This window comes from Anthonomus grandis, chromosome 8 (genome assembly GCF_022605725.1).
Source record: "Anthonomus grandis grandis chromosome 8, icAntGran1.3, whole genome shotgun sequence".
Lineage (NCBI taxonomy): Eukaryota > Metazoa > Arthropoda > Insecta > Coleoptera > Curculionidae > Anthonomus > Anthonomus grandis.
In genome coordinates, this window is record NC_065553.1 from 17,187,542 (window position 1) to 17,203,073 (window position 15,532).

The 15,532-nt window shown below is 29.8% G+C and overlaps 1 protein-coding gene across 1 annotated transcript in view; it reads right to left on the reverse strand.

Annotated features, from left to right (window-relative positions):
- Positions 1–15,532, reverse strand: part of LOC126739773 (discoidin domain-containing receptor 2-like) — a 32,682-nt gene that overhangs the window by 4,417 nt on the left and 12,733 nt on the right. The window contains exons 2-7 of the mRNA XM_050445583.1: positions 9,011–9,154; positions 4,951–5,056; positions 4,431–4,613; positions 4,069–4,373; positions 3,300–4,004; positions 1,141–1,455 (exon numbers count right to left, since the gene is read on the reverse strand). Of these exons, the coding sequence (XP_050301540.1) occupies positions 1,190–1,455; positions 3,300–4,004; positions 4,069–4,373; positions 4,431–4,613; positions 4,951–5,056; positions 9,011–9,086 (1,641 nt within the window). The 5' untranslated portion in view covers positions 9,087–9,154 and the 3' untranslated portion in view covers positions 1,141–1,189. The remainder of the gene's footprint in view (positions 1–1,140; positions 1,456–3,299; positions 4,005–4,068; positions 4,374–4,430; positions 4,614–4,950; positions 5,057–9,010; positions 9,155–15,532) is intronic.

Consider the following 15,532-nt stretch of genomic DNA (forward strand, 5'->3'; position numbering starts at 1 on the left):
CCACTATAATCTATTTCTAAATTAATTTTTTTTAAATCGGTACTAAAAACTTGTTTTTTTTTTCTTTTTTCACGGGTGCCCACTGTTTTATATCACTGGCTAAATAAGCAGTTTATTACTTCTAAGCTAGTAATTTAATAGAGCATATTTCCAGCGTCGTTACTACAAAACGAGAACGAGATAAAAACTGTTAAAAATGACCATTGCTGTTTTAAATATGTCATCATCTACAAGTGAGCAAAAAAAACTAGAAAAAATTTTTTGCTAATTCTGCTTCTATAAAAATTACTGAATAAATGAGGACTTTATTCGTTTTAATTCGATAATAGTACGAACACTTTATTTATTTTACTGCAAGATCTTGCAAGATATTTTACAACTTGTCTGTTGTAAAACAGTTGCTAAGCCAACAAACCCAAAACATAAATGAAGTATTTATCTTTTAAAATAATAACTGTCAATTTTCCGCTATTTTCCTTCAATTTATATATTATCCTAACTATGTTTCCATCTTTATGTAAATTTACAACCTATCTGGTAAAACATTATTTTAATCTCAAATTCACAGGAAACACTTACATGCCTGTTACTAAAATGAAAAACGTAATAAAACGCAACAAGAAGTCCTTCTCTGGCTGAGAAAAATTTGTTCCGGTACAACACAAAACTACTGTTGTGTATACCGAGCCGCCCGTCTATTTTCGTTCTTATCGGTGTTTTAAAGCTGCCGTAATTTAAAACAGATTTTGTTAATTGAAATTATGCTGGTACACAGATTTTCTTAGAAGCCACACCATTGTGCCTTTGCCACGACGATAATGGACACTTAAGCAGGCCTTTTTAAATTCTTTTATGCGGGGATCATGAAAGGGCGTTTTGAATTATGGTCTCGGAGGAATTTCAACGCGGCGACATTACGTACGTGGTTTATATAGAGGGGTATGATAAGCATTATACGATAAAACTACTCACATTTCACCATGTAATAATAATTTGTAGAAGACACGCTAGAAAATTAAAAAAAGGAAAGTGAGCGTTATACCCATATAGGTTATGCCATAAAACATATAAATATTTAAAATTATTTTAAGCTCCCATTTTGCATTTAATAACTTAAAGTATACTGAATGTTATCCTTACCTTTATAAAATATATATCACAGAAAATAACCAAAACCAAAGAATCCAGCTTATGGTCCAACATAAGCTTTTCCGGCAGATACGTATCGAGGTTGCCTCTGCAGTCTCACTGGTGGTGGTGTACTAAGGGGTGGAGGTGGTGGAGTAAAGTGTGGTTTACATACGTCCGTAGCTGCGTAATACTCCGTGGGAGGATTGGAGGGTGGTTTAGGAAAGAATAACTGCGGATCTGGAGGAGTGCGGGGTGGTTGTTGGGGTCTTTGAAGAGGTACAGCGTAGTCAGCATAGTCAGAGGAGGAGGTGGTGGTCAAATGGCCTACAAAGAAAATACAGAGATTATAATAGGAAGTTATACAAATGTACGGGTCTTGCTTTTCTTATTATTGCTTTTAAAATTACTTATTTAGAACGCGTGCAATATTATCATCTATTAGTTATCAACGTAATAAGGAGCTTATATTTCGATGTGTAAGGCATACTTATTAGTTAATGTTTTAACTAACGGTCACCAGCCAAGTAAGCTTTCTGTAGAAATATCTTATTACTTTTGTCCAACTTATACAGGGATACAAATGAGATTTTACCATTAAATTTTAAAATTTAGATTGTTACTCTACAGGATGCTTCAGAAGTACGGGATCAAACTTCTAGGGGTTATTTAATGTAACAGTAGAAAGCATTTGACTATAGAGACCAAGTCCGAAAAAGTGTCACTACGGCCCTAAGACATTATAATTTAGGAAGTCGATAAATTGCTTAAATAGGAGTTAATACATTTAATTTTTACTTTTTTTTATCTGATATCATCACAACAATTGTTCAAAATGTCAATGTCAGTATTTAAAAATTTTATGCCTGATGATTTTCAACATCAGAAACGCTGATCTGTCATTATATGGGCAGGCATTGGTAATCATTTTCGGTCAAGTACGTAAGGATTTGGCTTAGCGGATTGGGCACCGTTGGATTGCTAGAGTCACCTGATTTAACGTTGCTAGATTTTTTGCTGTGAGGAAATGTACAGTTTCGCCTACAAAACTTCAATAAAAATAGAAAAAGATTTTATTTGACGAATTCTAGCAGCATTTGAAAACATTCAAAATGAGTATCAATTTTTTAGTCAAATCCCCCAAAGTCATGTGCGACGTTTAAATCGGTGTATTTAGATTGGAAGAAGACATTTTGAACAATAATGGTGATGATATCATATACAAAAGGCAAAAATGTATTGCATTAATTCCCATTACTGTATATGTATAGTATATATGTATGTACATGTATAGGATAGTTCACATATGCTTTCCTTAATATAAGGATCATGTGAAGCGTTTTTTTTTATAATTGATGAACTATCCTTTTTGTCATGCTTTTTTTGATAAAATGTATTCTTTTTTTTTCTTATTTTGACAAATAAACGATTTGTATTTGTATTTGTATTTAGGTAATTTTTGTTCTAAATTTTAACGCGTCTTAAGGCCATAGTGACACTTTTCCGGATATGGGTCCCTATACTCAAATATTTTCTACTATTGCACTGAATAACCCCTAGAAGATCGATTCTATAGTTCTGAAATACCTTGTATATTTCAGCAATAAAATAAACTACTTCCCTTATATTTACGACCCTAAGATTTTAATAAAAAAGTGAAACTACTTTGTGAAAACTGCAAGGTTCTATTTTTTAGAGCAACGAAGCTCCCTTGATACATATGGGAAAAGATTTCATATTTTGTATCATAATTGCAAAAAAAAAGCTAGAAGGACCTACTAATGAATATTCTCCACCAGATTAAGTAAGTAATGCCGGGTTTATACAATTTTCTTTATTGCATGACTCATAACTAATTATACGTGTACTATATGTCCCAAAAAAAATCAATAAACCTTGTAATCTGCTCGTATGGCCGTACAGTGAATGGCACCTATGCAGTTTCGTTTTTTTTTTTATAATTTAATGCATGAAAGTTGAGATTTGACAAACTTGTCAAGGTATCCATCATGCTTATGCATTATGAGTTATGAAAACAAAGGTGAACCATATGCATGGGTTTATTTAATGGTACTGTAATAACTTTTATAAGTTATGAATTCTGAAATTACACTTGTGACTATGCAGTAAGAAAAATTGCATATAATAGGTATAATAAAAAGAAAACTTACCTAAAGAAGGAGTCCTATACAAAGCAGCTTTATCAGGAATCTGGCTAGGTCTCGGTGAACTTTTATACCTCCTTTGCTGTATCAAAACATATGCCACTATCGCCACCATTAAAAGCACTACTACCGTAAAAAATCCAACCACCATACCCAAATACTGGCCGATACTTCCCGAACTATTTACCGCACTTATCACATTTTTGTTATCACTTAAGACGTTCGCTGATTGATCACTAGGAGTGTTCGATTCAGGAAGTTCTTCCTCCTCGGTAAAGTTTCCCGAAACTGGTGAAGACTCAAAACTTATTTCACTTAATAAAATCCAACGCGCTGCGAAGTGCAATTGAAGTTTGACGAAGCGACCGACGCGATGGTGAAGTTTTATAGACACGTTTCTGGGTGTTTCAATAATACAGTCTTCGAAAGTCTCGTAAGTGATGGGTTCTCCCTTATAACGTTTACCACCGATACTGAAGAAGACTTTGGCTTCTTTAAACACTTGCACGTCCTTAGTAAATTGGTTATTGGTATAAATGTGAACAGCAGTAAACTCTCGGATCGTATCAAACTCAAAAGTGATTTCAATTGGTTTGTTGTTTCTGTTTGGAGTGTCATTCCGCCAACCTATCCAACCTTGAGTGTTGTCTTCGTGGAAGGACATTTTAAAGTCATCTGGGCCCACCTCACCATCTGTGAGCTGCCCCAAACCTATAATAGGACAATAAATATTATTAAGCTTCTTGACCTTTGTTACTCTTGTCAGGAATCCTACCATATTTTAAACGCTCTCCATCCCAATGACCATCATAAGTGAAATCATAAAACTCCCAGCTTCCTCCTTTTTTATCTCCTTGGGGCATGGAATAACTTACTATTCCATCTGACCATTTACAGCCATATACTTCCACTCGCATACACACAGTTCTCTTATGAGAGCTGTAAGGTATAAAGCGGATTTTGCTGGCCCAAATTGGGGGATCCAGAATGGTTTTGTGCTCTATATAAGTGTTTATGTTCCCTTTTAAAAGTTCTCCATTGGTTTTAGTTCGATAGCGGATCCACTTGTTAAGACGAGGTCTAAAATGAAATATTCATTTATGAATTTACAAGAAAAACTTATTCGTTAATTATTACCTGAAATATTCCAGCATATAGGCTTCAGCATACTCAACCCCTTGCCCATTACCGAATCTTCCTTGGGTTTCAGTAGCCATAATCATATGCACAGAATGTAAGTCTATTTCGATCCATTCTTTGGAATCAGGAGTTGCTTGGGTATGTGGACACCAAGCACCACCATTTATTTCACTTCGTATTCTAAAATAAAAACAAAATTATAAGGATTAATGTACGATATATATGTTCTTTGTAAATGACATAATAAAAACTGATTTATATTATCTAGAATCTAAATATGACACCTTTTTATATCCCCCAATAATCTTCGTCTGCTAAGACAAACTTTCTTAAAATAAAAGAGAAAAATAATCTACTAAGTCATAAATTTTCCCCAGTAACTTTAGAGCTTTGATAGATTTTTCCACGATGCTCGGCATTGCCAAAATAGCTTTATCACTTGAAAGAGTTACGGTTCTTTTAATAAAATGATTTTTCTTGATGTCGCAGTTTTTATCTGACGGTTTTAAAATATTACCTGCCATGATGTGGTCCGACATTGCCGTGGTCAAAGGAGGAACTTGCCGTTATGTCTTCGTCTTTGATAAGGCCATTTTCCATGCCAAGGGGTGCAATACATTGAGCTGTAAAGAAAATTAAAATTTGAAGAAATTTTGAAAGTCCAAATTTAAATTGCCCTAATTGTTTACCTTAATATATATTTAAAAATTGGAAAACTACTATTCTTAATTATGTTAAATGCATAACTTAAATGGCTAATGTATCTTTTTCGTTAAATGTCTTAGTTAAGTGTGCTAGTCTGTAATAATATTTTTTAAAGTAAATATATTAAAATTTTAAAAATAGAAAATATTTAAATTGAACAAGTTATATACTTAATCTTTAAAACCTTTTGAATAAAAGTAATTTAGAATTGAAAATCAAAGTTTATTTAAAAAATATACATGTTTACAGAAAAATGTTAATTTAAAATTCATATAAGTCAAAAAAATATTTTTGGAGTACTTAGAAACCTTGTCTACCAGTATTTACACTTGAGCAGGCATAATATTTTAAACAGACGTATCCAAGACTAACTAAAACAATATTTTTTAAAAGAGATAATTTTTAAAAAAGTATCTTAACAAAGGAATTCTTATGAGTGTTAATATATATGTTCTAGAATTTTTATTAAATAATTTTAAGTTATTTAATGATCTTATCATATTTGGTTCTAAGTTAAAAAGCTTCAGAGCTACATACTTAACAAATTAAAGGTAACTTGCCCGAATAATTTTAATTAAGAAAGTTATTAGATATTTGTCTTGTGTTGTGGTTGTCTTTTATAAATGCGTGAATACTTTTGCCCTTAGAGGTAAATAAGGATGTTTATTTTATATACAGAAATGATATATCGTTAATTTCTTTATTATCCAGTTTATTATTAGCACATAGTCTGGTTCTTCTATAGAACTATTTTGGAAATTTAGTTTTTAATTATTTTTAAATTAGATTTATAGGCTGCACCCATGTTATGATGTAATTTTTTATTCAAAAAATCACGAAAAATAAAGAATTTACGAATGAGTCTTTTCTGAATTTTTCTTATTAACATATTCTGTCCATCTCAGATTTTACAATTCTTGTCAATTACAAATCCAAAATGTCTTACATTTGACATAGCTTTAATTTCAAGATTAATTACTTGGCTTATCAAGTCAAAATGTAACCTGTTTGCATTTGTTATAATGAAATGAACCAAATTGGATTCTGTAACAATAAATGACAATTTAGTTAGATCCAGTCATTGTTTTACCACATCTGTCTCATTTGTTACCTTCCTTCTGATCTCATTTCATGAAGTGCCTGAAAGGATCAATGTTGTGTCGTAGTGAATTATTATGTTGGTCTCTGTGGAATACCCATGTTAATATTTAGTGACTTATTCGATGGTTACCTTTGACATATTGTTTCTAATTACTTCTATAACTCTCAAAATTCTCAAGCACTAGGCTTCACACCATACTGCTTTAAAGATTTAATTAATCGAACGTGACGAACAGTGTTAGAGGCTTTTGAGAAGTCGAGGAAGATAGCCATGCATTTTCTGTTTTCATTTAGATTATTATTAATTAAAGTACATGACACTACAAACTGTTTAGGCAAATGGATTTTAAGCGTTTTAATAAAATTTACTAATAACTTTAGTAAAGAAAAATTTGTCACTTTTTTATTATTGTTAAGATCATTAGCATCATTATTTAGTTAGCATATTTTGTGAAGCTTTTTTAGTCATTTTATATTTTACTTTTATTATATTGAGATTTCTGTTTTTTGAAAAAACTACTTAAACAATTTCTGTAGTGTTTAGTATGCTAAATGCATAACTTAAATGGCTCAGAAATGGCTTAGGTATCTTTTTCTTTAAATGTCTAAGTTATATGCTATATTATTTTTAAATATTACGTCCTTAGACTCCATGCTTTATAATAAAATAAGGACTTTTGCCATTTTTTGTTACCCTATATTTTTCATTATTTATATTTTATTTTAATAGAAATTTTGAAAGAATATAAGAAATATTTCATAAATTATTATTAATACTCTACCAAGTCTGATTTTATATTTACATTGGCGTATTTAATTCTAAAAAAAGTTATATAAGCATTGTAAAATACAGCATACTCAGGGGTTTTTAGTTACATTTAATTTGTGTAAAAGGTTCATTTACATAAGCTAAATATAAATTCGAAGCATCCTGAAGATGATAATATAAATGGTCAAAACGTCGATAAAAAAGCAGAAAAATAGATTTCGTTCTCTTATATACTCCTGAGTCTTATCCTACTATTCTGCAAAATTACTTTTGGCTCACTAGTTTGCCTTCTATTTTATAAGTCGTATTTGCCTAATTATTTTAAATAATTTAATGTTAATTTTTTTTGTTTAAAATGTAATTTTTTAAATAATTTTCCTATAAAATTACTTTCTTAAAAAATCTTTTCTTATTTTTAAACAAAAAAAAATTATCTCATTTATCTCATTTAGGCCGAACTATCGTATTAAGAACCATTATAAAGTGATAATTGATTATTAAATGATAGTTAATAAGACAAATTACGTAGAAAAAAACATACAAAAAACCAAAGTAAAATTTGGCAGGCCTCAAAAAAAAAGTATTTACACAAAGGTTACAATCATCAATGCCTTAAAAGAAAATATATGTAATCTTTGAATTGCATAACTTAAACGGGTTAGGTACGTCTTTCCTCTAAAATAAATTGATTAGAAACTACTTATTAAGACTTGATTTAGTCATTTATTTATTCGTTCACATCATTATTACTTTTACATTTCTTTAATTTTTTTTATAATGAATGATATTTCCACGTATAAAGCTTTTAGCCCAGGTATAGAAAGAATATTTTGAGACTATTAATATTATAAACATTATTCCATATAAAATTTAAAATTCATCTATAAGAATTTGAATAATTACTCTTATATTTTTTCAAAGTAAATTAAACAAAAAACTGAATTTAAAGGTATAAAATTTGTTGTATATCCTATGTGATTAAGATTCTAAATCGAACACCAAAAATTAACTACAACCTTCATGATAAAACAAATGAAATGGACTTTAAGGAAAAACAATTAAGCATTTTATTAAAACTTTTACCTAATAAGGATTTTTCTAAATTTAAAATTAACTCTTAAAAGTAATAAAACAAGAAAGGCTAGAACTAAACTAAACCTACTTTGAGTAAAACTATGCCGAGAGCTTGACGTTTTATTACGATAAGATTTTAAACATGCGCTATACATTAAGAGTAAATTTATTATTGACTCAAATGCATAACTTAAATGTATACGGTATATTTTTACTTATATCATGACTTAAACAAATATACATAAAAACCCATATATTAATTTCTTTTTCTACTACACTTTCTTTATTTGCGCAAGCCTTTAAAGCTCTGATATATTTAAAAAAATAAATAATGGCCTAAATCCTCCCTTATTTTTCATTTTAACTTCTACGTACCTTTTAAAATATAACAAATATCCTCTCCTTAAGACACCTATATTTGCGGGCAAAAGAAAAATTGATTCCGCCATTCCGACCATTCCAGCTGTGCCGAAAACCGGGTATCTTTAACGTCCCCCCAAAATACCCGGGGGATTTGTAAAATATAACCCCCCCAGAAACTGTGGCTTCATTAACATCTCTGAACTTTGTGTTCCGCGTTCTCGCTTTTCCACCGTGTTTTTTTTTTTTGTTCCCGGAGAGCATTTTATATAGACCGGGGGCACGTTTTATTTCAAAAACTTTTGCTCGTTTACCGATTTTTTTTGCACCGTGTTTGAGTTTTAAACATGCCGTAATTAAAAGTTTTTGAGGCCGTGTGTGGTCGAGTTTTTTTTTTTTTTTTAATGAAACTTTGTTGAAAGACGTAATTTTTGTTTAAATTTGAGAATTATATTTTTGTGTGCGGTGAAATATTACGGGAAACTAGTAGTCATATGAAAATTATTTTCTCTCAAAATTAAATTACATTACCTAGGAAAACAAATATTTTTTTTACTGTAATACTTACAGGTATCCACAGCATGGCTGGCACAAAACAAAAGAGGGATGATACAAAAAACAGTCGTTGCGACGGCTTTATTCATTTTTTCTCATTTGCCCCAAAGCAGATCCACGTGTGCCCTAGTTACTATAAAAGGTCACAGTTTCTTTTCTGAAATAAAAAAAACACATTAGTTAGGTCCTTGTTTTCTAATTTTAAAGGTGCTAATTATGCCTAAAAAATTCATTTAATCTTAAGCAACCCACACAAAGATTTCGAGCTAGTAAAGATATAAAGAAATTTTCCATATATGGTGCCGCTCCGTATTTAAACGCTTTTGAATATTTATGAAGCGACGGGACGGTGTCACTTAAAGGAAAATTATTGACTATTTTGTGGTAAATTGTTCTCTACGCTCTGGTCCGTACAAAATGTTTTATTGAAGGCGGTGATTAACTGAAATTTATTTAATGTGTTTTAGATCGTTAAAATAAAAGTCTCTAAAATTATTAATATGAGTTTTTAAATTGAAGTTTTAGCCGTATGAATAAAAACTTCTTGATAATATTTATTTAATTAAACCAATATTTAATAAAGTTCTAACGAAATTAGATATGCAAGCTATGCACAACTTGTGTGTGTAGTTTTCCACATGTATGGCTGTTTCGACATGTAATATAATATTTTTTTTACAATAAGAATTATAGAACATTCTTATTTTCATTTTAATTCAGTTTTTTGGTATAACCAAAATTTCTGGGTCGCTTGATCTTTTTTTCAAAAAATTTACAATAATAAAAAGTTTGGAATTGAATTTCACCTACTGACAAAAAAATTCTAGCTGTTTAATGATACTATATATTTTTATTTGCAAGCCTACAGTTATTCTAAAAAATTATTTGTTTTGCTCACAAAATTAACAATGCTCCAAATAACATTAAAGTCTGTTTAATATGAAATATTTGCTTGGATTATATTCTTTGAGTGTGTCCTCAAAAAACCTTAAAAGCTTCATTAAAAAAGTTAGTGGAGTAAAAGTAATGCATTCTACTCATTATATACAATCAGGTCATCAAATATTCAAGTCTATAGAAGAATATTAATTTCATCAAGACTAAAGTTTGGCTGTAAAGAACAAGACCAAAGTTTAGCTCTCAATATTACGGCTGAGATTTGGGTTTAATATCAAGACTATAACTTTGCTTGGCTTTTAACATTCAGACTTAGACTTGTCTCTCAAGCAGAAGTCAAAGACTTAGCTCTTAACATTAAAATCAGAACATTGCTTTCAACAATAATGCCAAAATTTGGCTCTTAAGATCAAGAGTTATATATATATACTTGGCTATAGGAATTGGCTCTCAGGATTAGGACCAAGGCTTAGCTTTTACCATTAGGATAACTGCTTGATTTTTCAGAATATAACCAAGACTTGACTCTCATATTAAGATCAAGATAAAAACTTGGCTACTAGGATCCAGAATATGACTTGCCATATCATTTTTAAGATTAAGATGAAGACTTGGCTCTTAAAATTAAGACCAAACCTTGGACTTTAAGATAAAGACTTATACTTATAGCTCTTAACCTTAAAACTAAGACTGGTCTTTTAAGAATAAGACTTAGTCTTTTCTCGGAAGATTAATATTAAGACTTGGCTTTTATGATCAATACCAAGATTTAGCAGGGATTTTAATATGAGAATTTTTTTATTAATTTAAGATCAAAATTAAAATTTGTTCTTCAACTTCCACTTCCTTTGTTCTTAAGATCCAGGCTAAGACTTGGCTTAGCTTTTAATGCTTAGACTGTCTACAGTAAGTCCAAGATTAAGGCCAAGTTTTCGCTCTTATCATTAGGGTCAAGACCTTGCCTTCAAGATTAAAATAAAATCGTAACTTTTAATTTCATGACTTGAATATTAAAATTAAGATTACTACTTTGCTAATTAGATTAATATCATTTGAGAGACTTGGCTCTCCAGATTAGGATCAAAATTAAAATTTGCCTATTAAGGTCTAGCATAAAAGTTGGCTTAGCATTTAACACTAAGATTAACATTAAAACTAAGACTGGTCTTTTAAGGATAAAACTAAGTCTTAGCCCTAAATCATAATATTAAAATCGGCTTTCAATATCAACATCAAGATTTAACTATTAAAGTCAATAAAAAGACTTAGCTTAAATTTCAATACTAAGATTTGGCTCTTAGGAATAAGATCAAGATTTAGCATTTAGGATGAAAATCAAGAGTTGGCTAACAACACTAAGATCTAGACCAAGACTTGGCTTAGCTTTCAATATTAAGACTATCTTGTCTCTTAAGAATGAATAAGTTTTGGCTCTCAATATTAGCATCAAGACCTGGCTTGCAATATTAAGACTTGGCTTTGGATACTACTAAGATCAAGATCCATACTTTGACACTAGAATTAAAAGGACGACTCGGCTTAGCTTTCAACATTAAAATCAAGATCAAAACTTGGCTTAACTTTAACCACTAAGATTAAGACTTATTTCCTAAGATAAAGACCAAGTCTTGGCTCTCAATTCTAAGATTAACACTCATCTTTTAAGAATAAGACCCAAACTTGGTTTGTAAGATCAATACCGAGGCTTGGCTCATAATATTAATTAAGACTAACACTAAGGCTGGTCTTTCAAAAATATGACCAAGTTTTGGCTTTGAACATTAATATTAAAACTTTGCTTTTAAGATCAAGACTAAAACTTAGTTCTCCATATTATTATCAAGTTCAATACTCGGCTATTATTATCAAGATTAAAACTGGCTTGATGAGCTAAACATTATGACTAAGAATTTGATTCTTGGGTTAAGTATAAGGCTTGGAGCCTTTAACGTTAGGACAAGGTTTGCCTCTTAAGAATAGGACCAAGACTTGGATTAAAACAAGAATAAGATCAAGTTTGACACCAAGACTTGGCTTAGCTTTTAACACTTAGACTATCTTGCATTCTAGTGATGAGGCTAAGCAACATTCAGCATTAAAATTTGGCTGTTAAGATAAGAACTTTTCTCTTATTATTAAGATAAAGACTTGGCTCTTAAGATTAGGATTAAGATTTGGCTTTTACCATCATGACTAAAACTTGGCTTTCCACATTACATTTATACCAAGATCAAGACTTGGCTATTAAGATCAAGACCACGACTAAGCTTAGATTTTAACATTAAGATTAATATTTCTCCTTTAGCCTAGTCTAGCGTTTAGAATATTTATCGTTAGGACTAGGGTTTGGCTCCTAAGAATAAAACCAAAACTAGCAGAAGATTTAGCTCTTATTATTAAGATAAAGACTTTGCTAATTAGACCCAGATATAAAGTTGGATTAGCTTTTATCACTAAGACTGCCTTGTTTAGGCTTTCAATGTAAAAATGAATACTTAGTTCTCAAAATTAAGACCAAATCTTAATTCTTAAGACTAGAACTAAAGCTTGGCCTTTAAAATAAAGATCAAGATCAATAGCTTGCTATTAAGATTAAGACTATGACTTAGCTCAGATTTGCTTACCATTTTTTGACTTACCATTAAGACTTAAACTTGTCTTTTAAAAATAAAACCGAGTCTTGATTCTGAACTTTACAATTAAGATTTGACTTAAGAAAATAGAACCAAAACTTGTTTCGTTGCATGTTTTTTAAAAATAAGACTAAATGTTGGCTCTGAAAGATAACACCAAAACTTGGCTCTTAACATTATAATTAAGATAAAGGCCAAGACTAGACTACAGGACCCTTATAAATTACCAAATTACCAAGAACATAAGTTTGCAATTAAAATATTTTTTTTTCAATTAAAATTCATAAATAAACAACAATAAGCTTAAGTATTGACTGATTTTTTTGCACCCCTTTTGTAAATCCAATCTTTTATATTTCTTGAAATTTCTTTAAATAAATTAAATTTCTTTCTCATATTTTTACGGCACAATGACAAGAAAGATACAGTCTAAAATTTAAGATTTTATATAAAATCTTCTTTTATCCTAGCAAAGATGCAACATTATAAGTAGAAACGTGAAAAGATAATAGATCTTGCGATGTTTTATTTAATTAATCTCTAATTTCCATTTAGCCTAACAGGTAACGAAAATGTAAACACTGATTTATAAAATAAATACTAAATAATCATTGCTATCAATATAATAAATATTTGCTTTCTCACATTCTCTTTGAAAATAAAACCTTTAACCCCTTAGGGAAGAAAACCAGATTCTCAATTTAACTAATAGAAGAAAATTCAAATGGTGGAGTTAAATTTGTTCCATTTGATAAGTAAATATTTAATCACTAAATCATGATCTTGTTAAATAAGCTCTGTTGAATTATAATTTTAAAATAAATTATTAATAAACAATTGGCAAATTAGGAATCTAAAACAATAGTGATTGAAAGATTTAAAAAAATATATGTAAATAAAAAATAAATAAAAAATATGTAAAAGTTAAACTACCATTGGAAAAATTTTGAATTTTTAAAAGCAGTAAAAAAGGAAAATCGTTAAAAAATAAAAACAAAAAAGTTTTAATACAAAAATTGCTTAAAAAATAACATACAAAAGGAAAAACCAAGCGCAATAAAATGATATCGATAAACCCAATATGGTTGGAACAACTTTCGTATACTCCTATATAAATTTAATAATATGTTTCCTTATCCTCTCGCTCCTTTTATTAAGATACGTATAATAACTTGTAGCAATCTTATTTCGGAAATCAAAAAAGGGCTTAATTTCAAAGTGTCCAATCATGATGTTAAGGAGCAAGGCGAGCAATATTATCAACACATGTTGGTAGCCATCAACTTTATTTCATGGCGATTTATCGGGCACAGTCATCTCTTCTGTCTGGCATGCCGTGCAGATAAAATCGCGAAGAACAGAGAAGTTATTTACAAGTCGAAGAAACAGCTGCGAAATTACGCGAGAAGATTTTTTCCTAATTGGTGCGGACGGCGGCTCTATCTCGTTTCATTCATCTCTAAAGGAAATTAAGTTTTGGATTTTAAAAAAAAATTGTAAAAAGCATAACTCTTTCCTCTCAAAGAAAAAATCGAAACTAAGAATATTTCAATGAACTCATGCGTTTAAATATTTTTAGACCACAGGAAGCATCTGGTTATAATTGTAGCAAAATTAATAGACGAAACATGACAAGGCGCTCTTGTACATATCTTTTGATAATTGTTTAGTGCCTTTTTAATCCCATCTTTCATATGTTAACCTCTGATATATCGCGGGTTAAGTGAAGGATTTATGGACGTTTCCCTCGTTCAGACTTTAAAACGTATAAATTAGCAGTCGTTCCTTATAATTTTAGTTAATTCAGATCTCAAGGTTATATCTCAAAAAAAAAATCGAAAAAAATAATTTTAATTAGGTGAAAAGAAATATAAATGGTAGGGCGTAAGTTTCTAAATCTCTGGGGCTTTGTGTTTGGGATAATCTTGGCTTAAATTCGTCCTAATTGGCTATAAATCGTCGTTTCCTGTCTGCTTAAGTGTTTAATTGTTTTCTGGGTAAGGATATTGTGTTTCATGCCACTTGAACACCCAAACAATCGTTTTAGTTCACCTAATATCAACTGAGCCTTTTTTAGAATAATATCACTAATACAAAAATTGATTGACATATCGTTTAATGTAACTAATTAGTTATAAATCAGTTATTTATATTTTGTATCTAGTATAACTTTCCTTTTTGTATCAAAACTTGTGTGCAACTTTGTTTACACTTTGGAATTTGACTATTTTTAACTTTGACTTATTACAAATCATTTCATGTTCAAATGCCACTTAAACTTATGACAAAATGATCAAATCAGATATATTCGGAGCAAAGTGTTCATCAATGTCTTAGTAGAGCGCGTTCGGCGTATGAACCATCATCAGTGCTAATTGAAACTCAGTTAAATGTGATTTTTTATTTTTATTGAAAATAAAGTTAAAATGAAAGATAGAGAGATAAAATGTACTTACTTGTCAGTAACGCACAATAGTTGCACATAGTAACAAAAACATGACGTAGTAGTTTTGCTTTTTCTAATATTTTTTTTCATTTTTCCAATCTTTCTAATTGGTTTTTAATTTTAAAATTTTTTTCCTTATTTACCATTTATATTTTTCTTTATCTTATAAGATTTCTACTGTTTTTATCTGTGCTTTTTTAAAAATTCTTGTTTGTAATTTTGGTTTGTCCATAAAAGTCTTTTCTTTATATTTTTTCTACTAATAATTTTTTCTATTGGTTTTTTTAATATTTTACATTATTTCTTAAATTTTTTTCTTTATTTACCCTTTTAATTCTTCATTACTTTTTTTAATTAAATTGATTTATTAGAACTAAGCTATTCTATTTTTTTCTGCATGGAACTCAATTCTAGGCTTACAATAAATTAGTTTCTTTATGTAGAATCTAGTTTCATTGATTTGACAATAACAATAAAGGAAACAAAAATAGCATAGTAACAGTTTCAACAAAAAATTCAGATAAATAATCAAATAGATGAAAACTAATACAAAAGTAAC